The sequence below is a fragment of the Sapajus apella genome, unplaced genomic scaffold (assembly GCF_009761245.1).
Source record: "Sapajus apella isolate SASKATOON/1434 unplaced genomic scaffold, GSC_monkey_1.0 scaffold41, whole genome shotgun sequence".
NCBI lineage: Eukaryota > Metazoa > Chordata > Mammalia > Primates > Cebidae > Sapajus > Sapajus apella.
Genome location: NW_022436981.1, coordinates 8,354,869 through 8,382,845, shown reverse-complemented (window position 1 = coordinate 8,382,845; position 27,977 = coordinate 8,354,869). Strand labels below are relative to the sequence as shown.

Here is a 27,977-nt window from a genome sequence, read left to right as displayed (position 1 = left end):
AGCCAAAGACTGAAAACAACTAAATGATATTTAGAAGAGGACTGGTTAAGGACTTCCTCTTTTTCCGGCTGGAACCATGGAGGGGGTAGAAGAGAAGAAGAAGGTTCCTGCTGTGCCGGAAACCCTCAGGAAAAAGCGAAGGAATTTTGCAGAGCTGAAGATCAAGCACCTGAGAAAGAAGTTTGCCCAAAAGATGCCTTGAAAGGCAAGGAGGAAGCTTATCTATGAAAAAGCGAAGCATTATCACAAGGAATATAGGCAGATGTACAGAACTGAAATTCGAATGGCGAGGATGGCAAGGAAAGCTGACCACTTCTATGTACCTGCAGAACCCAAACTGGCGTTTGTCATCAGGATCAGAGGTATCAGTGGTGTGAGCCCAAAGGTCCGAAAGGTGTTGCAGCTTCTTCGCCTTTGTCAAATCTTCAATGGAGCTTTTGTGAAGCTCAACAAGGCTTCGATTAACATGCTGAGGATTGTAGAGCCATATATTGCATGGGGGTACCCAAAACTGAAGTCAGTAAATGAACTAATCTACAAACATGGTTAGGGCAAAATAAAAAAGAAGTGAATTGCTTTGACAGATAACGCTCTGATTGCTCGATCTCTTGGAAAATACGGCATCATCTGCATGGAGTATCTGATTCATGAGATCTATACTGTTGGAAAACGCTTCAAAGAAGCAAATAACTTCCTGTGGCCCTTCCACGGGGCGGAATGAAGAAAAAGACCACCCATTTTGTAGAAGGTGGAGATGCAGGCAACAGGGAGGATCAGATCAACAGGCTTATTAGAAGAATGAACTAAGGTGTCTTCCATGATTATTTTTCTAAGATGGTCAGTTAATAAACAGTACCTGCTCTCAATTGAAAAAAAAAAAAAAAAGAAGAGAACTGGTTAAATAAATTGTAATGCATCATTCAATGAAATACCATGAGCATTTAAAAGAATAAACAACTTGTAAGCACTGTAAAAAAGAATGCATACTAAGATAAACTGTGAAAAAAATTAATTGCAAAATAGTGTCTACAGAATGTTATAATTTGTTTTAAAAATGGATAAAAGAGATACACACATATATCTTTGGAAGGAAACAGATAAACTAATAACATTTGTTTTCTTCTGGGAGGGAAACTGAATAACTGGGGAACAGCGTGAAAAGGAAGTATTTTACTGAATACTTTTCTGTAACATTTGAATCCTAAACTATTTGTTTGTATTATTTGTTTAAACTTGTATTAATCAAAAGGTAAATTACTCTTTGCCTTGTTCTTGGAAAGGTTTAATTCTGAATTCAAACATGTATTACAAATGGAATGTGGGTAATTCCAAGTCTTCCACTATTATTCAATAAAAGTTAGTCATCACTAGGAATAATTACAGCCTCCAATTTGATTAGAATATCTACGAATTTCAATAAATGTAAACAATGGGAGCCACAGCTTATTCCTATAATCAAGCCTTTGGGAGGCCCAGACAGAAGGGTCACTTGAATCTAGATTTCCAGGCCAGCCTGGGCAAAAAAGTGAGATCCCCATTTCTACAAAAAATCAAAACTTAGCCAGGCATGGTGGCACATGTCTGTGATCACAGCTATTCAGGAGGCTGAGGCAGGAAGATCCCTTGAGTCCAGGAGGTAGAGGCTGCAGCGAGCCATGTTCATGCCACCACACTCCAGTCTGGACAACAGAGCTCTTAAGACTCTGTCTCTAGGAACAAAACAACCCAAAATGAAAAAAGCATTCATTGATTCATTAAGTTTTGAAAGAGAGAATCATAGAAAAAAGAAAAGAAAGACACTAAGAGAAGAATGCAAAGGTGGCAAGGGAAAAACTGAGGCAAATTGGTTTGAATAATTTGCCTTTATGTGGCACAGTCACCATGAGTAGGAACAGAAGTTTATGGACACCCAAGCACATAGTCAGACATAACAACATATACATAGTATCCTATTCCTTCTGCCTCTACATGCAAATACATTTCCCTTTCAGAAATGAATGAAGTCTTAAAATGTAGCCCAGGAGAGTGATATTAGAAACTTTGCATATGATTTTAAAAGATATACTCTAAGATGGTATCTATTTATCCATAATATTGTGTGATACTATTTTAGGTTCATTGAGACCAATTATTGAATACTGATAAACGTTAAGTTTTTAGATAATAGGTAACAATAAGTTTTATCTGATTACCAATTGCTGAAACAGAGTCTCCTAGATGGAAATTATTTTGTGCTTAGAATAAGATATTTATGGATGATGCAAAACCTCATAGTCTAAAAAAATGCAAAACTGTCCCCAAGAAGACACTATCAGTGCCGAAGTGTGTGTATATAAAAGGGAACACCAGAGCTTTTCCAGGTGAAACTGTCCGACTAAAGTGAACATCAATTAGAGCTATTAATATAAGGGTTCAACAAATACTCTTTTCATATCAAATATGCTTTTAGAAGAAAGCTGAAAACCTTTCTCCCAAAGGTGGGACTAATGCGGGAATGCAACGTCTGGAGAAGGCCGGAGAAGGAGCAATTTGGGAAATGACAGTTATGAGTTCCTCAAGTTTCATATGCCTTTTAGTTTCATGTGTCAAAAAAAAAAGCCTGTTGTTGGGCTTTTCACAGGTCCAAAAAAAAAAAAAACTGCTCATTGCTGTTGTTGTGTGAGAGCAATAAGAAAATCAGCTTTGTTCTAAACTCTATGAGAAGAATGACTTACAATAAGTATTCCCTAAACAAATGTTATCCCTAACACTTGGCAAAATGATTCTGGTGTTTCAAGCCTACAAGTCTCATGTAGTCAATGATACTTCTTTCCAAAGAATAATCACATCAAGAAAACTTCCTTGGTAGATCTAACCTATAGGAAAGAGTTCATTGGCAAGTTGGTTGTTTTTCCTTGTTTCCTGGGAATGCAGTCGTTTAGGCTGAGGATTAAAGGCAGAAGGGAAATACCACCAAGTGGTAGGATTTCTTTCTAGTGCCTTTTGGCAGTTTGGCTAGAGTGGAATAAAAAGGTTTTGTAGGGGAATCTTGTAACTAATAACTTACTGAATTGGCATCCTTTTAAAAGTACAATGGAGGCTGGGTGTGGTGACCACACCTGTAACCCCAGCCCTTTGGGAGGTCGAGGTGGGCAGATCACTTGAGGTCGGGCATTTGAGACCAGCCTGACCAACATGGAGAAACGCTGTCTCTAATAAAATACAAAATTAGCCAGGCGTGGTGATTCATGCCTGTAATCCCAGCTACTCGGGGAGCTGAGGCACTGGAATCACTTGAACCTGGAAGGTGGAGGTTGTGGTGAACCAGGATCTCACCATTGCCCTCCAACCTGGGCAACAAGAGCGATACTCTGTCTCAAAAAAAAAAAAAAAAAGTACAATGGATACTACTGATAATTATTAATTATTTCAGAGGAGATTAAACCAAGATTTAATGTCCCCCTAATTTTGAGAGATTAAATAGCAGCAGAAGGCTAATCAGGTTTTAAAAATCCTGTACAAGTGGACAAAGGTTTTGGAGCTTGGGCACAAGAAAGTTCAAGAAACTTGTCCAGGATTCCTAGCCAGAAGGAAGGGCCAATCTAATGAGAAAAATAAGCTCAAAGATCTTTCTTTCCCTGAGTTTTACTTTAGTTAAATTCAGAAGCAACTCAGCAACGCAACTGTTCATAATAAATGCCACAAAAACAAATCTAAATGGGAAATATGCCATGGTGCTGCAAACCAGAAGATCTGGGTTCTCATCCTTCCTGCACCCAATTGTATAATTCTGTACAGAACAGCTATTCTCACTTTGATTTTAGTTTTCTCATTTGATAATAATGACAACTGAAATGTATTGAGCAATGGCTTTATGCTGGGCACTGTGGTAAGTGCTTTGCAAACATTCTAATTTAATCCTTACCACAATCTTATGAGAAGGCATTGTTTTTTAATACTATCTTATAAATAAAGAGGCTTATGCTAAGACAGGTTATGTGTCTTCCCTTATAGCCAGCGTAGAAGTGAGTTCACACACCTTTATTTGACTCCAGAAACCACACTGTTATCTACTATGCTGTAGTGCCTAGACTACTCACTTTTCATTTTCTTACAGGGCTAAAGTTTTATGATTTTGAGTAAATTTTACTATTAAGCAGCACTATCTTTTAGGAAGAAGGAAACTAGGAGACAGATACTAATTTTTATAAAGTGGCTTTATGAGGGGCCTATTGTGCAAATGCTTAATCTATGTGAATGCAGTTAATTCTGCAAGAAACACAGGGCAGATGTTGTGGTAGATATGGATGCTAGACCATAAAGTTTTCATCTTTTCTTTACAGACTATAGAGTTGTTTCTGAGAAGACTCTGCTCAGCTAGAGGTTACATTTTCTAGCATATCCCACTGACATCCTCACAATAAGGTATGGCCATGTGACTAATTCTTATAGAATGTGAATAGTAGTAACTGGATCATTTCCTTGCTAAAGTGGATAAGAAGCAGTATACTTTGACCATTATGCCTTTCCTCATCTGTGAGCTAAATGAATAGGACTCTAAGACTTAGGCAGAGTAAACTATTGACGGAAGAACTCTGGGTCCCTGGGTCTTTGAAAGAGACACTGACAATAAGAAAGGCCCTTGATAATGAACATTCACATCAGACTGTGATGAGTGAAAAATTAGCTTCTATTATGTTAAGTAACAGAAATTTGGGGAACTATTATAACAGCTGACATTATCCTCATCATTATAGCTATTATGGTCTTTACTTATTAATTAGGAAAATAAAGCTCAGTAACCAGTCCAAAGTCAGACCATACTTGAAAAATGATATTATTCTGAGGGTAAGAGGTGTTGGGAGAAATACCAGGTAAAGGGTTAATAGATTTTGCAAGTGGCACAAAACAACTAACTTACATGAGTTAGGATGTCTAGGATAGGGTCTGAGAGTACATATTTTGAAATGAAAGACAAGAGCAACAGTTACTAAGGATTTAAGCTGAGAAAGAGTGATGGAGACCATACATAATATTTGGAAGTGGTTCCGTTTCTTCTGCTGATACAGGTATTGATCGACTTATGACCTGTGCAACTTATGACCATTCGACTTTACGACCACAATCTCTAGCCACAACTGCTCCACGTCTGGCAGCGCAAACGTTGCCCAGCTGGGCGTACGACAGTGTGGACCAGCTTCTGGCAGCACTACCATCTCCGCGTGCACCATTTCAACTGTTATCCCAGACTCGGTACAGCAATTTGTGTTTTGTGTCTTGGATATTTTTCATCAAACCCCTCCCAATAAACTTCTTATACATTTTGAAGCAATGGACCCAAACATCGAACGATTTGCAAGGATTGAACGGATGGCACACAATGTGTTTCATCCATACTGTGAAATTTATGAAGAAAAAAAGAAACATACAATTCAGACAAAGCTCACCATGTTTATGAAAAAACCAACTCCAGTAACCCCAACTGCTGCCTCAGATGAGGACATCAACCATCCGCAGCAAAGCATCAGCGGCCAATAAAATGTTTCGTACATGTTTATATATTTTGATGTTTTGCAATTGGAAAATATTTCCTATGGTATTTTTTACACCCGTATTTTGTATGTTTGTATGCACCTGTATTTTGTAATTTTGTATGTTTTGCAAATATTAAACCAGTTGTACTGGTAATGCAGTGTTTTACTTAAACCTGACGAATGTAAAAATAAGAAACACAATGGTGTAGAGATGATACAAATGGCATAAAATGAACAAAGACAATTATGATATATAACAAAAATGAAAGAAAATTATGATAAAATATGACTTAAAGATTTTTATAACACCATTTCACAGTACTGTACATATAGCCTACTCAACTTACGACCAAATTGTGTTATGACCGGTCTGTTGGAACCAATCATGGTCGTAAGCTGAGCACTAGCTGTATATATTTATATTCTCCATTGTCCTATACTGTTTAAATACACACACACACACACACACACACACACACACACACACACACACACAGAGAGAGAGAGAGAGAGAGAGAGAGAGAGAGAGAATTTAATCTCCTATCATAACAAATTTCAGCTGAAGGTATTTATATTTAAGAGCTTAAATAGGCTGTACTTTCAGAATCCTGAATATTGCCTAAGAATGTTACATGAGCTTTTGCAAATGTAGCAAAACTGTCCCAAGAAAGCAACCCACTCAGGCAGGCAGAATTTCCTTCTAGCAATACTCTGCAATGTCAGCCATCTTGAAAAATCATAGGTAAGAAGGGAGTGATAGGCAGGAATAACAAGATGATTGACTTCTTGTATTTATTTGAATAATGACCAGCTCTGAAAATATTCTTCTGAAGTAAAATATGGAGGAGGCATCCACAGAAGTTGCTGATTCAAAAGTAATAAACATATAACAAGGTTGTTAAAACTGGCATTGTAATATTGGTCAAATTCCTTCAATGTTTTCTTTTTTTTTCTTTCTCTCTAGAATGTTTTCTAGAGAGAATAATTTCCACTCTAGAAGAGAATTATTTCTACTCTTTGAGTGCAAAATTATTCCAATGTCTCTTCAAGAAGATCAGTTAAGCAAATCTAAGCCACTGTATTTGTCAGAGACTGACATCTTTCTGATATTATAGATACTAGAATGGATAAAAGCAATGTAATTCACAAAGGAAAATGAAAAGAAGAGGTTTGTAATGAAGCAGGGTACAAGGAGTTATACCTAATTATTACCTACAGATTTAAACCACTAGGATGAAGACATATGGTTAAAAAAGAAGTTAAATGTGATATTGCTTTCGTGGGACTCAATTCAAATATTTCTGTCTCATTCAAAATTAAATGTATCTATGTTATGTATACCTTCCAAAATCTCCACTCTAAATATCTGCCTTATTAAAATGTTTACTTTTCAAACAACTTTATCAGGTGGAAAAACATTCAGTCAGTCTCCAGCTCTTCATCCCATTAGTTAGTAGATACAATAATATTTGTAACAGAAGAGTTGTGAATTATTGGAATATACTATAAATTTGCATCAAATAATCCTGTTTTATATATCCTTAAAATGATCTCTAAAAATAATGACTCCGATATGTGAATTTAAAAACAATTTGAGGAGCTATTCATAGAGTGACTTCATTTAAAAGGAATATAGAAAAAATGATATTAAAATAATTTTTTAAAAGTGAAAACAAAAGGTAAGTATGGAAACCTGGGGATATCATAATAAAACCTGTTATGTCAGTAACAAGTGTTGTTTTTGAAAAACAAATATTCGTTTGCTAATCTGAATCCCCATTACAAGGCACCTTATTGTTCATTGACTGGATCTTTACAAAGATTACATCATCTCTGTGTGGAAAGCCTGCCAGGGTTCCCACACACTATTCTTTCATTGGTGTTCTATAAAAATAGCAATGGCAAGACTGTATTTAAATCTTCCCCAGAAAGAGGCAGAGTCAAGCTCTGCAAAGTTGTAGAAGTTTAACCTTCATGAGATTTATTTATAAGTCTGTTCTATGAGAAATAAAATCAATTAGATGTTTTTTTCTCCTGTGCTCAGTGTTGTACCAAAATGGGAGGATATGATTAAACCCCACTAATGTATTGGGTCATCAGGATGTTTGAGAAACTACTCTTCTGGTTATGACTAAACTACTCTGTAACAATTTCAATCAATGGTTTTAAGAGATAGTTAAGAAAAACTAAGTTACTAATTATTGGCAAGTAATATGCACATATAAGTTAATGTAGAAAATCTAGAAGATAAATGAGAGATTTCAGTTTTAAAATGATGGAAAAAATAGTAGTATTCTTTCCCACAAGACCATAGAAAGGTCATATAAGAAAGCCAATGGACTATTTTAGATACTAAAAATCTAGTTTTAGAATTTTTGAAAAGTGTCTAAAAAGTTTCTGGCTCTTGCAAAAATATTTGATTGAGGGGGAAAAACATTACTCAAAGACACGGTCAATTCCAGAACTTATAAACATGAAATAGTAAGCATGGTGAAATTCATACAGAAGTAAAATTGTACAAATGGAACTAACATTAGACCCATGTTGGATCAAGTTGCCAGAATTGCTGATAAACCTCAACGATTTCAATGTCCTAGGAGGTTTAATGAATTAGAGTTGAGTCACTGTTATTCCTTATACACCTAATATTGTCTGCAGGGTTTCAGGGGCCATGACTTAGTTTAGAACATCGCATCTTGCTGGCTGGAAAGCAGTCATCAGCTATTACCACCAACCCAACTGAAATGTGGGGATAAAAATATAAAAGAGTCATCAACAATGAAGTCACTCTTCTTGTCAGCTCGGGGTTATAATGAAGCCTATTTCAGTTTAGATATAATATCCTTGTTCGTCAAAGATTAGGTTCCCCTCATATCCCAATGTAACTTGCAATTTTTGAAACTGTAGGTCATGATTCATGCCTTGACAGTGAGTTGTGAAATAAATTTAGTGGGTTTACAGTGAACATTAAAACAGAATACAAAATATGGCATAAAATAAAAATGTCAAAAAATATTTCACATAGTAATAAAACTTTAAAAATTGTCTGTGTGTGTGTGTGTGTGTGTGTGTGTGTGTATGAAAGTGGGCTTGAAGGTTTGAGGGTCTTACTACCTTGGGAGTGAAGGGAGCAAAAGGTCCCTTTAACACTCAATCTCTTTTTTTATAGTTTCATCAATGTACCTGGAATTCATTAGTAAAAAATTTATTTCTCTACATCATGATGATATTGGGGATTTCAAAAGCAAACAATTAAGATAAGATGCTCCTCAGAAGAATAAAATCTTGTTTTATTAGCCAAGGCTGATAGCTACCTGTGAGCAGAGGCCACAGCAATAGAACACAAGTTAGGCACTTTTGTGATAGAAGGCGCATGCTGAAAGAGTAGGATGACAAGACTCCAGAGATCATCCTAGGAGTCTGCATATTTTACTTGCACCCTTGCTGCTAGTACAGGTTGATGATTTCCATACAGAATATTCCAGTACTCTTGCCTACCATCAAAATCAACAAGAATTGTGATCATACTTTGTGTGGCTCTTCATTTGTACTGACCAGCATATGCTGTGTCTTTTTCAGGACTGACAGAGAGCATGGAGGAAAGTTTTTACTGGGATCTTTAATTTTCACACCAGTTAGAAATTTTATGAGAATTCATAAAGAATCACCCTGGGTAGTGGAAAGGAGTCCAAGGAACATTTAAATCAATGATATTTAAACATCATTTTATACCAGAATAACTGGAGGAGTATTTTGTTATAATCTTAAACAACTAAAACTATAATTTTACCAGCATTTTTACTTAAAATGAGCAGCAATCTGTCTCCCTTTGGAAATAACCCGTTAATCATTTTTTTTCTGCTTTATTCTTCCCCAATGTCGGTGATTGATAGGTTAAAACCATCTACCATATGCCAGCCTTTAGTACGAGCACACACAGGCAAACACAGCCCAAGATCTAGAACATGGTAATAGTAACACAGTAAATGTCAGTTGTCAATAATATTACTGTTGTGGTTGTTATTATCATGACTACTATCAGGAAACACAGCAAAGATGGCTATCAAGAGCAAAATCACCAAAGCAATTCTGCCAAGACAAATGTCAAGAACACACTACTTCTCAATGTTGTACAGTAAATACTACATATTGACAATCTGAAAAAATAATAGATGTTTGGTTTTGTCTTTCACTCACTACTTCCTTTCAGTAACCTATAGACAAATAACGATTGCAAGAAGTATCACAGGTGCCTTCAAGGTGAGGCTTGGCAAAAGGCCCCTGCCTTTTATATTTAAAACAATAGCATTCTGTGTGATGGAAGAACTTTCCTTTGCCATTCAAAAGTTCCCCTACAATGTTAAAAAAAAAAGCTTTCAATAATACTTCTCCTTAAAAGAAGATTGAATAAGAATACGTAAAGTTTAGACCTTAATAAGAGAAAAAAAGAGAAAAAGTAAGTTGGGAAAAAAGAAAACAACTTCTGGGACTATATTTATTTCCACTTCTCTTTCTGTTCTACTGGTTAATTTAAACCTCTCTCTGACTGAGTTGAGCTTTTCCACCCATACAGCCGTGAAACTTCAGCATGTCTTAAGAGAGGTCTGCTAGGATTAATACAATATGCCTTCAGTCTCAGTATCATGCCTCGACATCTGTGAACTCTTCATAAAAGGGTGTTTCTCCTATAGGTCATGTTGTACTGAATTATAATGAGTTAAGTTGGATTTACTTAACTCTAAAATAAACAGTAATACAAATGACAAGAGCCTTGCCAATTTCATGTTGCTGTTATTTAGAGGATATTTGGAGAAGTATCCAAACCTTCCATTGTCTGCTTTTCTAATACTACCAAGACTAGCAAATTAAGTATTATTTTATGAATTATCTAAATCTTATTTTAAGTCTAATTTAATCATCATTGTCAAGATAATTTAGGAAATTTACCTTAACTGTTAACTGACTTGCTTAATGGTACAGACAAAAATAAAACAGCATAATCTAAGAAACCTGAGTTTCAAAGAATTGCCAACCTTCCAGCATTATTTTGCCAAACTGAAAAGTCATACCTTCGACCAAAGAAGTGAGGAGAGTGACATTAGCTGCTTTCCGTCTTCCTGCTGGCAAGTTTAAGCCAAGCCTATCCAATTTCTCTCTCAGGCAGCGGCCCCCATTCTTTGATTTTGCTCTGTATAAAAATAAACAAAAACAAGGTTTTGAAATTTCACACTCTGATGAAAATTATAAGATGACTTGACCCACACGGGGAATACAATATCAGATGGAAGAAATCAGGACTAAGCATAGAGGGTATGGTGTTAGTAAACAGACATTTTGTGCCAGAAAACAGCTTTGTCTTACCTTCTCAAAATGCCTCCCAAGAGTGAAGCATTGAGGCACTCAGGTGGTGAGAGGCGCCTCTTTACCTCAGCAATGGTCACCTTGTATTTGGAAGTAGAACTGAGAAGGGACAAACGGCCAGGAACAGAGCAAAATAAGTCTGTAGGGTTGACCACACAGGTACCACCTTGGAAGGAAAAAGTATATAACATATTAGTGACAGTGAAAGAAGCTAACTGCATGAGAGGCCGTAAACATCAAGAGACTATTCTGGATTTGGGAATATATGCTACCAATTGTACTTATATATAACCCAGATCATTTCAGAGAGTTGTTCTAAATGTTCTTTCAAATACTACTCAGGGGAGTGTCTTTCCAATGTTTGAGAAAATGTCTGTGAGTGTTGCAATTGCAATTTTAGGAAACATTGGCATCCTGTAGAGTGTAGATTGATTCGCCAGTGTTAATTTTGGCAGCATCCACATTAAGAAACACTTCAATTAATTAAAAACCTGAATTCCAATAGTTAACTCCACAAAGTCTAGGTATTACTTATACAGGGTTGTGTGTTTGTGAACACATACAGATGCACAATGTATACAATGGATGAAAACGTTTTATTCACAATTATTGTCCTTTCTAAAGTGTTTGAAAACTGCCATCTTTTTCTCATCCATCTGCCAAGTAAAGGCACCACAGTCACTCAATCCCAGGCACTGCTGAAAACCAGTTACTCATTGCCAGAAATTTCCAACCCATACAGTTGATAATACCTCTATTATATGCCAGCCCTCAATATCAGCCCACAAAGGCAAACATAGCACAAGACCTAGAACATAGTAATAGTAATGCTTACTAAATGTTTCCTGATAATAATATTCTTGTAATTGTCATTGTCATCATTACTATTAGGGAACAAAACAAATTGTCAGTAGCAAAATCACTAAGGCAATATTGCCATGTTGGAGTTCCTGGAACAGAAGCTTTCTGTCTCCAAGCTCCAGAAAGACCCTTGAGCTTAGTCTCCTCCAGGAACAGTTTATATTCTGTAACCTCAGGCAGTCAGCAATTACTGAAGCAGACTTGAGGATCCAAAGGTGATCGTGTCTGAGAAGAGTTTCCCACTTTCCAACTCCTCCCCCACTGTAAGAGTTTGGAGCCAATGTCCACCCTGCTGATTATCTGGTTCCGGGATTCAAAACTGCCTCATGCATTGAGCGAACTGAAGGCAGAATTTTTAAGGGTCAGAGGCAAATTCAAAGTTGGCTTTGTTGATCATGCATTTTATTTCTTCAGCTAAGGGAAATCTTATGACCCATCTCCAGAAAAGGGTCAAGTTCTACGAGAAAAAAAGAGGTTTAAAAAAGTAGGCAGGAGAAGAAAAATGGGCAGAAGAGTGTTGTCCAAAATATTTTGACTTTTTAACTTGTTAGAAGTGCAAAATCTCAGGCCCAACTCCAAACTTTCTGAGTCAGAATCTGCATTTTAACGAGATCCCTAGATGATTCACGTGCTCATTAAAGTTTGAGAAGCACTGAACTAGGACTTACCACTTTCCTCCCAGACATCTCCTACCCTCCTTTACTAACTAGCACATATAGAATGTTACATTGGTGGTAGCAACTCTGGCATTCAGATTCTGTTATGTTTTCTGGGGTGGGTTGCAAACGACCCTGGTAGGACATTTAAAAAGGCAAAAGGATCCCAAACCTGAGGAAACAGAAAAGGCTAACCTTGCCCCACTCTTAAAATGTTTCTACCCCTGTACCTTTTGGCATTCTTCCTGACTGTCGAACACCCATGTTTCCCCTGAAAGTGCTGGAGACCAGGATATTTCTCCCTCAGCATTCCAAAGCTGAATTCTTGCAACTCCTTCTCCAAACAAGAACAAACAAAAACCAGGAGAGTAAACCGTGGGAACATCAGGATAGCCAATCATCTTCAGGCTATAATTTGGGTCCTGTGCACTCTGCCAAAACCTCCATGCCAGTGCCTGAAAACCTGTTCTCACTTAGAAATCGGAGAGTTCATAATCTCAATTGTCAAACTAAAATCCATTTCTTGCCATCAAACTTGTAGCCAATACAATGGCAAACCATGTAAACACCTGCTTTAGGAGCTACACACAAATTCTCCTATACTTCCCCTCTTCATATTCTTGTAAGTTTAAAGCCCAAATCCAATAACAATAATAAAAACATTCCCCCAGATTCCTGGGGGACCTGAGACTACCATTTCACATTTTTTTAATGGTTTCACTCTGTACTTACAGATGCAAAATACATTTCAAAAATAAATTCTTAAACGATTTCTTAAAATTTGAGATGAACAGGAAAGCAAGGTAGGTATTAATGAATCTGTGTTTTAGAGTCATACTGTGATAATCATGATCCTGATTATTTCAGGAATTAGATAGGTCTAAAGCAAATATACTGAACAAACAGAAATCAATGTCTGCATGCAAAATTTGCATAGCACTCTTCTAAAAATGGGCCTTTACTCATAGTCACTATGAATCATAAGCAAATTTATATTCTCACACAAACTCTCCTCTCTTGCACACTTGTCAGTATACAAATGAGGACAGGGAATCTCACCCAGTTGCCATTTAGCTTCAAGTTTATGGTGAGTGAGAGAACAGAGCATTGGAGAGCATGTATGAATTACTTTCCTGGATACTAAAGGTAGGGAATAACACAATTTTAGACTTTCCTATCTTTACAAATCTTCAGTGGATTAAAAACCTAATTTAGGGAGATGTAGATGATTATCACTTTTTAAAAGAAGTTGTTAGATCAGACTCTCCCCAACTGGAAGACTTTGGCAAAGCAAACCCCATGTGCTGAAAGCCAGCTGCTCCCAGGGAAGCCACTGAGTCTGCTACCTACCCACATGCAAATTCCCTGGGCCCAGAGTCTCCCTCTCCTACATCTAGGTTGGGCTTCTGGTTTATGCTCAAGTAGGCATTTATTAGGTAAGTTACACAAGCTGCATATTAAGAGTATTCTGTATGCACACATAAATTGCCTGAAGGATTTATTTTGTATTCAGGATTAGCCATCAACTCTAGAGTCTTTTATTTTTTATGTCACAGCATCTTTAAAGGGAATTTCTGTTGCTTTGATAGTTGGCATTGCTGCAGCCTTGGGGAACTCTCTAGTCCTGGCTAAAGATTTGGCAACTTGTAGAGTTTACAGCAACATGGGGAACATAATATCTTTCTTCTCAGTGATTTATTCTTGACGGAAGTGGAAAAAAGTAATAGGTCAATATCACCAGGGTTTTGCCTTTAGATTGAAGGTACTGAGGGAGTGAGACTTCTTTAAGGGAATCCAGACTATGGATGGTAATGATGAAACCTCAAAGAAGAATGTTACAAAACATTAGCCCACACCAAGCCATTTACAGTAGTCATCTCCAGTGTTACTAGTTGAACTTCCTCATGGTGCTTGTGTGGCATGTCAGCTTTTATTGAAATTATGTGATAATCATTCTAGATTCAGCATCTCAGTTAGGAATGTCTTTGATATTACTGCCAGTGTATTCATGCAGAACTTCTCCAGACTTTATCTCTTTTCCATATACAGTGCACAGAAACAATACTTTCATAAAGTTCACTATTTTTATATTTGGAATTTGGAGCTAGGGCTTTCTATTTTCAGTGATGCTGCAAATTCTGATGGGTAGCTATGGTAACACTGGTAAGAAATCAGAAACTATCTAATCAAGGTCCCTTGCCTAGGACATGGCTTTCATAAAAGGAATAATTTCCATAGCTACAGGAAGAAGTCAGCCAGAGACTTCTGTCTCAGGTGTGACAAAACTTGGCACAAAATACATGAATGCAGATCCTCCAGCTGGCATATCTTGTTAGATCTTACTCGGCTTGAAGAAGCATGGGGCGGCCCTACCTCTGCATAGCTGGGGACATCTGGGCCAGTGTCTGCAGACAGAGTGTGGGGTTGTGGAAAGAGTACTGGGCTACAAGTGAGAACTTGGCCAACTAGCGACCCATGCAACTTTGGGAGAATGACTCTGGGTTTCAGTCCGTTCTGTCCACCTGAACAACGAAGGTGCTCACACCTGCTCTGCTTACCTCCCCAGCTTGTAAAGAGGTGCAACGGGATATGGATTCACGCGCGCTCAGCAACCTGATTATAGGCCACCCAGCCCTGCTATTTTTTAAAAACAACTACCACCTCGCACAGTGTGAGCTGGGGAGTAGGACAAGACACCACCGGCCGACCCCCCTTCCCGCCCCGCCACCTTCTGTGCTGCAATTGGATGGGAAAGCCAAGCCCCAGCGCCTGGGTGAGCTTTTTCTCTTCTCATCCCAGGCTGTTAGGGCAGGGGAAACAGCGGCGGCTGTCTCTAAGGAGCCGCGGCTCCCTGGAGCCTCTAAACCTGCCCCTGAGCCACACGCTTGGCTTCCGCGCCTCCCCCCTTCTCAGAACGCACCCGGCTGTGGCGAGAGGCCCAGCGCGCTCTCCAGGTGCGATCAATACTTCCTAGCGGGTTTCCGGGCGCTGGGCCGGTGCGCGCATCCTCTCCAAAGCTACAGCGCCGCCCCACTCTTCGCAGCGTCGGTGTTGACATAATTAGACCAAATCTTGAGAGCAAAATAAATGTTCTGTTCGCCTTACAGCCAAACAGATGTTTACAATTCAAATGAAAGAAATACAAACGGCAGGGATTTTTCTTCTCCCCTTCTTCATCTCCAGTGATCGCTCGTTTTTTCTGACACATTAAAAATGTGTAAGCGATTACAAGAATTTCCTGTCCCTGTTTGTTCTGCGGTTGCATTTCTGCGAGGTGCGCTTGTGAGTTGGGTGGGTAGAATTATTCTCGGCTGCTTCCCCTCTAGCCTCTCACCCTTCCTAAACCTCCTCTCCCATGTTACCCCACCCCCATGGCAGTAGATATTAATTGTAATCAAACAGCAAAGGATGCGGACTTAATTGCAATCAAGTAGGCCTTTGATAATGTGTCAGCAGCGAGTTGTGGTGTTTGGGGGAAGGGTACAGCATTACAGGTACGTAGCTGGATTACTAGGGCCGAATGAGCTTCTCCTTTTGTAGATTCTGGCAGAACAAAAGAAAGAGAGGTCTGCGTGAAGAGACTGGCTGGTTTAATGTGGTGGTGGATGTGTAATGGTGTGTATTGGGGTGTATGCATGTGGGGGAGGGATTAATCCCGATTCCCCAATGCAGAAAGTGTTTTGGCTTTTGTTGATTTTTCAAAGCAGTTGAAGAAATTAGAGAAAAGGCTGTAGGCTGTTGGGAGAGCCACCTCTTCCCCTCTACAACCCCCAACCCCCAAAAAAGATTTCCAACAAAGCATGCCTCTGGATGCTTTGGTACAAGAGTTTTAGATTTTATATAAAGGAGATTGAATTTCAAACCAGCAGAATCTGCACTGGGGACTATGGAGGCAGGCGAGGCTTGAGGTGTATCTCTGGCTCTATCTTACCCACAACGGATGAACCGTAGAGATGCGTTTTGGTTAGTTAGAGCAGAGATTCCAGGTAGTCCATCTGGAGTCCCAAGACTACTGACAAAGGAAGAGCAAGGCTTCCCACCCTCCTCCAATTGTACGCCTTCAGGAGCTGCTGAAAGAGCCAACGACTTACTCCAACCCGGATTCCAAGGCTCTGGGCCTTCTTGAAACCCAGAGAAGCAGTGGAAAGAGCATCCTCCTGCCAAGCAGCCTGCTGCTGGCCTTGAGGCCGGATAAAGGGAAAAGCGGTCAGGTCCTTCTACACTGTTATTGGCAGACTGGGCAATTGAAGCTAAGGCTCCATTTCAAGGAAGCATTTTTTTTTTAAAAGAAATTAAATCAGATCTGACAATATTTGTACCGCAGCATAAATGCCTTCGCCTTGGCGTGCCAGTCACCTCTAAGCGATCTGACAAACTCCAACTCTCTTAAAACGTGCAGAGTTCAGATCATATTAATTCCCCAAAAATGTTTTGATTCAAAGTAGTTTGTATTTTGTGTAGCCACGGGCAATCGGGAAAGCGCTCCTGCCTGCCAGTGGCCGGGTCCGCTCCCTCTTCGCGTGGCCCAGAGGCTACGGCAGTATTTAAGCTTCTGAAATTAGCCTGGGGCTGCAAGGCAGAATGATCACAAAGCGAAACAAGGGCGCTTCCCCTCTTCACTTTTTTCATTTTTTTTTCCTCTCCCGCCCCCCGCCCCTTTTTTTTAGTTGCCATCCCGATTTCACAAAAGAGACCAGGGCCAAAATGTCACTTTCCACCCACGTAAGGAAAAGCTAGGTCTTCTCATCTAGCCCTTTTCTGAGGTCCACAGCCCACTACCCAGCTGAACCCCCACCCTGCGATTCCAATATGGATTCATTCATTATGAGCTTCATCATCACCATCGTCATCAACACTGTTCACTTGTTATTAAATACCCAGAGCACGAAATGAAAGGGACCCGTGCCTGACAAAAGGGAGGGGGCCATAAGGGAGCCTCAGAAGATGCAGGAGGAAGAAAAGAGTGGATTTTTCTTTCTTTTTTTAATGATTTAAAACACAGACGACTCCTGTAAATAGAAGCCTCATTTCTTCAAGAGATGCCTTTTGAAACCCGGTATCTGAATATTCAACGAAGGCAAAGCTCCACTCTGTACGTACAACATTAATATGATCTCTGCAGAATTTGCTACTCAGTAATATTAACATATCAAAGCCTATGCCCGAGGCGAAAGAAGCTATCGATACGCGAGCACAGGGTAAAGTAAAGATTATTGGTTCTGATGGTTGGAGTGGCGGAGCTGCGGGCAAAATCGCGCACACCATTAACCGAGAGTGAGCGCGCAGGGAGCTGCGCCTCCGAGGCTGTGGCAAATATTTTATCTAGGTGGTAATTACCTCGCTGCTGTCCCCTCTTCCACGCCTTCTTTGGCTATCACGCCTTCATTACAGACTAAAATAATGTAATTGCCACTTAACAAAGTGAGTCAGCGCAACACTATTTTTTGTTCTTTACAAGTTGAAGTCGCCAAATGTAAAGAACGAGTGAGCACGCCCAAGCCCTCCACGCCACTGCAAACCAGGACAATATCCCTGATTAGCTCATGTAAAGCACATAGACACCTATATTTCTTCAAGAACACCATTTGGGGTCTTTGAAAGTGGAACCTCCCATAGTACATTCTGGAAATCACTAGAAATGTAAATTGATCCGGAAACTTAGCAAAAGAGAGAAAATGGTGAAAAGTTGTGCTTTTCAAGAAATCATGTCTCATGTGTTGAGTCATCTGTAAAGCATAAACTGGAAAAGAAATATTCTTATCTAAGCTGTTAGACGATGTCGGGTCATATGAGGTATGGCAGTATAGCAGAGCACTTGAGTTAATGTCTTCCTGATTTTTGATGAACACTAGTCAGAGCTGTTATATTAGGGATCCTGTATACTACCATGACAATTGAGAAAATAAACTTCTTTAGGGTTTTGTAAAAGGGAGTTCTGAGATGAGGGTCTGGGCAGGCTGCAGCAAAATATACACTCTCTTTTGGGAGTACACTTCCTTGCTATCCACTTTTAAATTGTCACCAACATTGATTGTTTCATGTAAAGCAGACACTTACAGACACACACTCTCCTTTCCAAGGCTCAGCTAGGTTAACTGGCCTTTCTCTAAGACAGGTGGAAATGGAATAAACTCAGCAGCTAAAATCTGAATTCCTACGAAGCAGGGTTTAATCAAACAAGACAGATATAAACCCCAGGTTACATGCCCTGTCTCTTTGGAGCTTCACTGTTCTCATATGACATCAATATTTGGTTTCAAGTAGAGATTCAACAACAGTTTTTAGGTGAAACTAATAGGGACTGATATTTACAAGAATAATAAAGCATAACGTAAGGAAGACAATTTCTGTGGCTCCGATAAAGTACCTAACATCTTGGAGATACCTAAGAGCTTTGACCATTCTTGGGAATTGGGTGAGGGGGTTAGAGAGTCTCCCCTAAATCTCTCTGGAAATTTAATTGATTCCAAAGAGGCTTCCTCTCCAGCTCCCGTCCTCACCCTCAAGTAATTCCATCCTCTGTCCGGTATTTTCTGCTCAGATGCAGTTTCCAGGCATTTGAGAAGTTGATCTTGATAGGAGTCTAGAACTGAATGCGAAGCTGCAGTAGCAGGAGGCCAGCTGTGGGAGAAGCGGGCTCCCGTCCCTAATTAGTGGCGCTGTCCTTCAGCACCACCGACGTCTCTATGCGCCCTGAGTGCTCTTTTCTCACCTTTAATTTTACCCGTCCCAACAGACCCCGATCAGCACATCTCACCTGGTCTCCTTTTCACTGTGCAGGTTTTTTTTTTTTTTTTTTTCCTCCTCCAACAGAGTGTATTCAGTATTCATTAGTCTTGGGCCTATTTTGTTCCATTTCAATGTGCCTGAGTACCAGGGTGGCTGGCAAACTTAATATTTCTCATTTAAAAGATCTTTGTGGAACTATACCGCTAGTGTGTGTGTGTGCGTGTGTGTGTGTGCGCGCGCACGCGCGCGCATGTGTGTGTGTGTATTTTAATCTCCATTGGGTGAAACAAGAGTTGAGCAGCTCTTTTAAATTTAATGTAAACTACCAGCATCCACTAGAACAATAACCAAGTTCCAAAAGGAAAGAACCGTTAGTTTTCTTTACCCACTAGTTTAAATGGAATTTACATTGGACATTGGAATATAAAATCTTCAGTTTAATCCTGAAAGACTCAACTTATTTCTACCGGCACATTTCTCTACCCAGAAAAGCAAATCTTTCAAGAAGCTTTGAAAGGGGTGGAGAGGGATTGAAGGACACTTATTTGGTTCCATCAGAAGTGACTTAGTTTTTAGTGTTCTGTTACTGCAGACAACTGTGGCCCTGGAGCAGGAATTAGTCTTGGTGAATAGGCCATATCTTATTAATTCGTATGAAGTTGGGATAACAGCTGGTCCCTCTTTTCCTTGTGTGCTGCTCGGGTTACTCAGCTTGCTAGGAAAATAAACTTCAGAGGCTTTGGGTACAGTTAAGCAGGGGAAGCTAGCAAAATCTGCACTGCCTTAAGGCCCTGAGAATGTCATAGTTCAAAACCTTTTGTCAAAACGGAACATCTGAGATGCAGCCCAAGCTGAAAGCAACAGCTCTCTTCTCTCCTCTTGCCTTCCCCCACCTTCCAATTCCATGGGTAACTCTGGATTCAGATGTTTTCCTCAACAGATGGGAACAAGAAAGCTTTATCCAGTACAGTTAACACCACCTCCTCCTCACACTCTCCCTTAAAGAAAGAAATGTTCTGGACACTTAGAAAAATAAGGCCAGCTACAATATTGGTGTTTCATTAGCCTCCCCTAAAGCCTCACTGATCTAGCCTTTCACAGAATCCCTCAAAGCCTCAAGCTAACACCATCACCTCAAACACTCAGGCTGTGGCTGGCACATTTAGGGCTAAAAAGACCAGAAATTCTGCTTGAGGATGTGGTATTAGTGTTGGGGGAAGGGAGTGTGAGAAGCTTTTCTTTCTTTCTGTTTTTTCTTTCCTTCTGCCTCTGACTTTGATTCTGTCACTGTTCTGTGAGGATCAACAAATATCTCCTATCACAAGCCTTCTGGCCACAGCCTGGGTTCAAGTCTTAATGGAAGAAAGAAGGCTTTTTAATGTGGATATGCCAGTGTTGGATTAGAATAATTGACTAAGAGTAATTGTTTTCTTAATCATCAGAAAAGGAATCTGAGCACCACCAGATCTTCTAAACAAAGTAACAAATAAGAGAAGAATGTCTAGGATTAACATGTTGTTACTTACCTCTTCTTATCACTCCACCTTGGCCATTGAGAACAAGCCCACACTGGGCGTCCACAGAGCCCTTAATAAAAGAAACAGAAATAAAATTACTCAAATGGATACTGATATGTATGACCATGTAGGTAAAATCTTTTAGACTAGCCCATTCCTAAACTCTGTCTCAGTAGACATTTAAAAGCAAACATTGAGCTGAAACACATTTTTTAAAAATTGCAAAAAAAACCCCACAATCTGAAAGTTGTATAAATCTTAAGGTATGCATTTTACATCACCATACAATATTACACTTCAAAGTGCCTGGGAGCCTTTCATCTTGGCACAAGAGAATGAGAAGCCCTTTGAGTCCCCATCAAGGCACACAACATACATACAAACAATGTACACTCAGCACTTTCTGAGTAGGGCAAATTACACCTTGAGTGTCAAGTCTGGGACTGTGGGTTTCTTGGGGACACAGAGGAGCTATTTCATATGCAGGATTCAGGATGTCTTATGGAGGTTCTGTTTTACCCCAAATGTAGGAACATCCTATAGTGCTACCCAAATGGGTCTTATGAAGGAAAAACCTTCAGATTCACTCACTGTAGATCTTCAAGGTCCTAATGGATTGAGGAATCCCTGGAGCTGGAAAGATGGAAAGGGTTTGCTGATTTTTGGTTAAGAAAAATAAAAATTTCTCCCTGTCTGTCTTTTTTTTCCTCCAAATCGAAATGTGCTAAAGGCTCATTTTCCTTTACAAACAAACGAGGTATTGGACATGAAAGAGGCCTTGAAGGGTGTTAACCTACCCAACAGCCCGTGAAGAGTTAAGTAAATGCGGAGAGAGTCGGTGCATAATAAAAACCCACTTTACAAAACAACCTTTACAACCCTGGCTCCCTTTCGCCTCCCCATTTTCACCATATTGAGGCAGGCCTGTAAGACCCCCCTTTTCAACCTACTCACGAGCTCTTTCTTATTTTAAATGTTCTGCCTTAAAGTGATTATCAAATCAATATGAAAAAAAAAACTTGGAGACTGAGCATAAATTAAAGCGGTGATGGGAAAAGGTGTGACAGTTTCCTTTGTTGGCCATAGCAAATCTTTTTAGGAGACTCAAAGATGGAACTGAAGCCACAAGACTGTTTGCATCTGTTAGGCAGACTTAGACTGCCCTCCAAACCATTGGACTTTCACTTAAAATTCTGTGCAGGGAAAAGTATATTTACATTTGTTGCATTTGAAATGAGGCATATGCTGATGAATGTTTTAAAAAGGAAGAAATAAAAGGAGAGAGACTGGTTTCTCCCACACACTCCCTCCCCATTTCTTGTTCTAAAAGTAGCTATGACTTTCTTTTTCATTCTGCCAACTTGGTGCAAGAACAGTGGAAGAAAATAACTTGCCAGATTTAAAAACTTGCTACATAGCATTTGTAGATTAGATAGATAGATAAATATGGATGTATAATATGATATATACATACGTGGATATATCTATGCAAAGGTATTAACGTATATCATACACAGTACTCTATGTCTTCTAGAATCTTGGCATGTGTCCCTTAGTATGAGTAATATTGCTTCAGTTTGAGTAATAAAAGAGAAAGGGGACATTTGTATGTGGAAAAAGAGACAGGCTGAAGAAAAGGTTTCAAAATATCTGAAATGTATATGATAAATGGTCTCAAAGCTCTCCAAGAGAGTGAACCACTTTCCCTCCCACTCTCTGGCGCACGGTTACAATGCTTATTTTCTTAGAAGAAACGAATCTTGGTTTCTTCACTTAACAAACTTTTTCCCCTCATAAGTAAAACATGTTGTTTGGTCAGATGACATTGCATAAATGACCAGTTGAATGGCACTAAGTCGAAAATTGGATACACTACGGTGTCCTTTTGCACGGGATTCGCTCTTTGTCTGGTGCTTGCAAATGTTCTAATCCCCTCTTTTGAAAAATGCCCGGCTTTGTGCCTAGCACAGAAAAAAAATTTGTACAGATACAAAAAAATCAGCAGCAGACGCGGCTATTAAAAGGAGTAAATAGGTTTTAGTTGAGCTAAGCATTGAATGGCAGATTTTTTTCCCTCTTGAGGCATAAGGAGATCCTTGTGAAAAATGTAAAAATGCCCTGAGCGTATAAAATTATTTTGTGAATATAAATGTAGAAAGTCAAGGTTTATGGAGCTAAATCTTTTTTCTTGTGCGCTGATCTTACTGCTATGGCTCTTTGTTGGAACCGTAAGGGCTTTCACTTTAATTTAAAAATAATCCCCTACTAAAAGGTAAATGAGGGGAAAAGATTTTCTGTGCGCAACAAGGGATCTCTTACGTCTCCAACTTGTGTTGTTTGAATATTTCCCTATTTGTCCTGGAGAGTGTAAAGAAGGTGGCCAGCTTTGTGCAGACTGAAAAAGTAGGAACTCACAGGTAGAACTTCACTTTCGGCTAAAAGGAGCTAAAAATATAGGTCTTTGAATTCTTTTCTGAGTATTTGTGGGCTCATTTGTTTAAAATACGCCTCTGACAACGTAATTGCATAATTACATATTCTATCGTTGGGCAAAAATGTGCAAACATGTGTTAAGAAATAAAGTAGAAGAGAGATTATCTGATTGAATGATGACCTCCACAGTGTCTGAATACATGCCTTCTTTCCTTTTTTCTTCTTTTCCTCCTTTTCTTCCTTCCTTCCTTTTCTCCTTCCTCCCTTCCTTTTTCTCCCTTTCTCACTACCTTTATTTCTTCATTTTCGTTTTTTTTAAGGGGTTGCGTTTTAAATGCAATGGCCTGAAGAGCAAAACTAAAGTTGTAAATCATGTAACTGGGCTGCGGTTTTGTGTACACATCAGGCAGACAGAATTAAACTCAACACTACCCCGTGGCAAAATGCACTGTGCAGCTCTTGGGGTAGATTTTTGAGACTTTCATTTGCGATTCGTTGCTTTCCACAGCAATCTAGTATATTTGTTGAAACTTTCTCAAGCTTAGGGTCCCAGCAATTTCCTTAGAACAAGCCAGACTCCTATTTGTAATAAGATCTCCACAACCTCACTCTGAGACAAACACCTGGTGAGCCTCGGCAGAGCCTGTGAAGTGCGGGGATTGAGGGTACGATTGGTTATCACTTACGGGTCTTACTCAGAGTCCAGTTGGCCCAACCCCAGACTCCTCGGTCTCCCCCACCTCATCCCCTCAGGGTCGGAAATGTTGATTCACAAAAGACTTCTGTGAGGACCCACCGAAGGTAGAGTGCCGCAGCCGGCCGGACTCCCGTGCGTCCAGGTGAAATGCCTGGATCCAATGAGAGAAACAGAAGGGGCACACTCCTCCTCTAATTGTTTTGATAACTTTCCATAAGTGGGGTGTGTGTGTGTGCGCGTGTGTGTGTGAAAGAGAGAGAGAGAGAGAGAGAGAGAGAGAGAGAGAGATGCTTTACAGTCGGAGCATTAACGGGGCGGGAGGGGGAGGGCGAAGAGGGGAGGGAGCAGACAAATTCGCTGCATGCTTATTTACCTGCAAGTCGTCTGCTCCCGCGGCGGCCAGCCCCAGGCTGGGCCCTGGCAGGAGTCTTTGATCTGGGTGCATTCCATACTGAGAGCCATGGCTCATGAGGGACAGGTCGTGGCGGCGGTAGGCATCGAGGCAGCCCAGCTCCCGCCTCTGCTCGTCCAGGCAGGACGACTTGAGCGCCCGCGCATTGTGCAGGTTAATAAAGTCGGTGGGCTCCCCGTGGTGGATCTGCTGGTAGTACTGTTGCGAGTGGTGGAGCGAGTTCAGAGAGTAGGCGTCGGGGGTGACGGCCGGGTGGCTGTGCTGAAACTCGTAATGGAAGGACTGGTGGTGGAGCGGGGTGTACTGGTGGTTAGTGGAGAAGTAGGGGGACGCAAACTCGGTGCCGGTGGTGGAGTAAGTTAAAGGAGAGGAGGAGGAATAGGCGACAGTGGAATTGGCTACGGACTCCAGACAGCCAAGCTGCATCAAACGGTAGCTGTTTGATCCGTCGTGACGTATCTGGAAGGAAGAGGGGGAAAAGGGAGAGCAGAAAAACTTGAGGTTTGTCATTTTGCAACCAAGGCGCCGCTCTCCCAGAACCAGGAGCTTTCTCTGGCACTCTAAGGAAAGCGGGCGCACAAGACTCGGGCCGAGCAGAAGCAGGGTCTCAGCGTCTTCGCCAGAGACGGCCTTTGCAAACAGGCGAACTGGGGGTGGGCGGCCTCGTCCTCACAGTCGAGAGAGCGGAAAAAAATCCCCCACCCTATATAGGTGCGGGTGACACCACACACGCACATACACACGCGCGCACACACACACACACACACACACACACACACACACACACACTGCCCCTGTCCAACTTGTGCAGGGAGCTTGGCGTTGGGATCCAGGTTTGCAACTGACTCCGGGGCCGCGGGGAGCAGAGGAACGAGTCCACACGAAAAGAGCGCTGGCCCGCGCCGCCTGGCCACTCCAACTAGATCCCAGCATCGAAATTCTGTGCCTGTCTATGCCGAGATGTTCGGCCGGGGCTGCTCACAATCATTGTCCATACATTTAAAAAAATCCAGCCTGTGCAAATCGTTCAATTGCTCACTTCCTTAAGTCGTTTGAGGGAGGGAATCCGACTCCCCTTTTTCTGCTTCCCTTTCCTTGAATAAGCCCATTCCAAAAAGGGCGCGTTTTCCCCCCATCCCCCTTGTCCACCTACTGCTCCCCCATCAGTCCCTCTTCTTTGCTTTTCTGAGAATCTTTTTTCCGTCTCTATCTGTTTCTCCTCACCCTCCCCCTCCTTTATTATTAGGATTATGTTTTCCCGCTCATTATGGCAAATGTTTCTTAACGTAGCAGAGAGTTGCCCTCCCTGGCGACAGATGTCATAACGAACTTTCTCCCCTTTCCTTCCTTAACTTCCCCCGAAAGACAGATTATAATTAAACGTAACGGTCCAATATAGATTAGAGAAAGGGGAAGCTGCCACCGCCGCCGCCACCGCCGCAGCCACCACACACACGCGCACAAGAAAAAAAAAAAAAAAAAAAAAAAAAAAAAAAAAAAAAAAAAAAAAAAGTAATAATACCTCGGCATCGTGGACTAGTCCCGGAAAGGTAGTTGACATGTTGGGTCTCTCCGAAAGCTTACGATGCAATTTCCCCCTCCAAAAAAAGAATCGGGAAAAAAATCCAAAGTTCTTGTATTTTCCAATTTTTAAAGGAAAAAAAAGTTCTATAGATAGATATCTAAATTGTAATGGTTTTGCCTGGATCAGATAGCTCCTTGCCTCGTACCCACTTAAAAACCTGTAGGAACAAAATTTTCCCTCTGCACAAAAGCAGCTCCCTGGAACAGATTTTGTACTTGCTGAGTATTTCTTTGGCTGATGTCGTAGGTCCCTTGGTAATATAGAAGTTTTGAAAATTAAGCATCAGCACTGAGAACTGGGAGGACAATAGGCAGAAGAGATTTATCCCAGGAGACAAGGAATAAATATTGTATCTTCGCCTAATAAGGAACTGGAGGTTCTTTCAACATTTTTATCCATTTTTTCCAACCTTTATCATGCTTTTCTATACCGGCTGAGGTGGGGACTCATCTCTGTGGAGAGTATTTGCACACATTTATTGCGAGGCTAGAGATCTAGTTCCAATATGTGTATATTAGAGATAGAAATATATATTAATTAAAGCTTCCTTTTATATGAGTAAGTGTTCATTCCTATTGGTTCCACTCCCTGGATGCTGAAAGCTGCTTTTTCCAACAACCACCTGAATCAATTTTGTCCAGATTGGGGTGTCTGCCTTTGCCCAAGTGGAAACAATGCTGCTCTTTCTATATTTACATTGAATTTGGGTTCTTTCCCCCTTTTTGAAAAGCAAAATCAAGCAGTGACTTACAGTTTTCAGCAGCTTTAAAAATAAATAATGGTGATGGACAGTCCCAAGTTTCCATCATCAAGAAATTGTGTAACTGGCAATGTATTTAGGAAAAATGCGAGGGAATAAAGATGTAAGACAAGATTCTACATTTAGGTGAAATGTTGTCTTTCACTCCCCAACCCAACCCACATTTCCCATTTTTTGTGTTTTTCTTCTTCCTTTTTGGAAACAGTGCTACTGGTGGTAGGGTGTAGACGGTTTAGTAGTAGCATTAGGTTCTTGAACACCGTTACCCCAAAATAACCCTTAAATACTTGGAAGTTATATTTTATAAAATAGAGGGCAGGAAGGAAGCAGTGCACACCTATCTCTATCTCTTCAGTGGATTTCTTGACTTTCAAACAGTTTTTGAGCTTTCCTTCGTTCAAAATTTAGCTTCCCCCACTAAGTTGTCTAGTGCCTGGAGGGGGTGGTGGTAGCTACGAACCCAAAATACTGAGGCTTTGCTCCTCAGTGTCTATATTATAGGAGAGAGTGGCTGGCCCCACAGACTCATCTCAGAGATAGAAGGGGTAATTCAGTCTTAATTGCCATTTCATTTGGTTTGCTTTTAAGTGTTTAAGCTGAGAAGGTGTCTTAATAATAAGCCGCGGGCAAACAGGCATGTGGCTTTTTTTTTTTTTTTTTTTTTTAGGTTGGGGTTTGGGAGGGTTTATTAGGATCTGTTCATGCAGGCTAACTGGGGCTGTCACTCAGCGCTCTTTGCTTTATACAAATGGACAAAGGCACACGACAAGAATTGAAATGCATTGTCTGAAATGGAGATACACGATGCTTCAGCCCCACATGGGGTCAGCAGGGGACACTGGCTCCCTATTTCAAGGTGTGCCAGTGCCCCCCCCGCCCCTCCTTGAAATTCCATATTTTGGTCTAATGAGGTCAGGAGACTGAGAACCCAATGATGATGAAAAGGAAGAATATCTAACTTGATATTTAAGTAAAAGGGGTAAAATGAGTGCTGTTGGCTCTAGGGGTTGAATCCCAAAAATGTTTGCAATGGAGTCTTTGTTTACCAGGTCTGAGTGGGGCCTCCATAGCTTACCCACAGAGGAAATCAATAATCTAATAATCTCTGGAAAGGGGGGACTGTCCCCACGACCTACACCCAGACACCCCTGCCCCTGAGAAATTACAGAGCACCCCCCACCGGAAGAATATGTACGGCTTGCAGGTTGCCTTGGGGCATGCCCAGGTGCACTTTTCCTGGTGAATGATATTGGCTTCCCAGTTAGTCACAGTCAAATGGAAAAGGATAGCCCTTTTCAGACAAGTTACAATCTCCTTCCACATCCCCCTACTGTCAGATACATCTTCATTGAAGGTGAAGGTACCTTCTCTTCCCAGTTTAGGTCCAGGCAGCAGACACAAAACCCTTTACCCGGGGAACAACGAGGAGGCTCAGGAAGATGTGGTCACCTGC

At 40.6% G+C, this 27,977-nt stretch overlaps 1 protein-coding gene and 1 pseudogene across 1 annotated transcript in view; one reads left to right on the top strand and one right to left on the bottom strand.

The window, feature by feature from the left end:
* Positions 1–24,839, bottom strand: part of TFAP2D (transcription factor AP-2 delta) — a 57,633-nt gene extending 32,794 nt beyond the window's left edge. The window contains exons 1-4 of the mRNA XM_032299658.1: positions 24,141–24,839; positions 20,647–20,707; positions 10,875–11,040; positions 10,583–10,701 (exon numbers count right to left, since the gene is read on the bottom strand). Coding sequence (XP_032155549.1) covers positions 10,583–10,701; positions 10,875–11,040; positions 20,647–20,707; positions 24,141–24,689 — 895 coding nt within the window. The 5' untranslated portion in view covers positions 24,690–24,839. The remainder of the gene's footprint in view (positions 1–10,582; positions 10,702–10,874; positions 11,041–20,646; positions 20,708–24,140) is intronic.
* On the top strand, positions 76–877 carry LOC116565813 (annotated as a pseudogene).
* Positions 24,840–27,977: the final 3,138 nt, after the last annotated feature.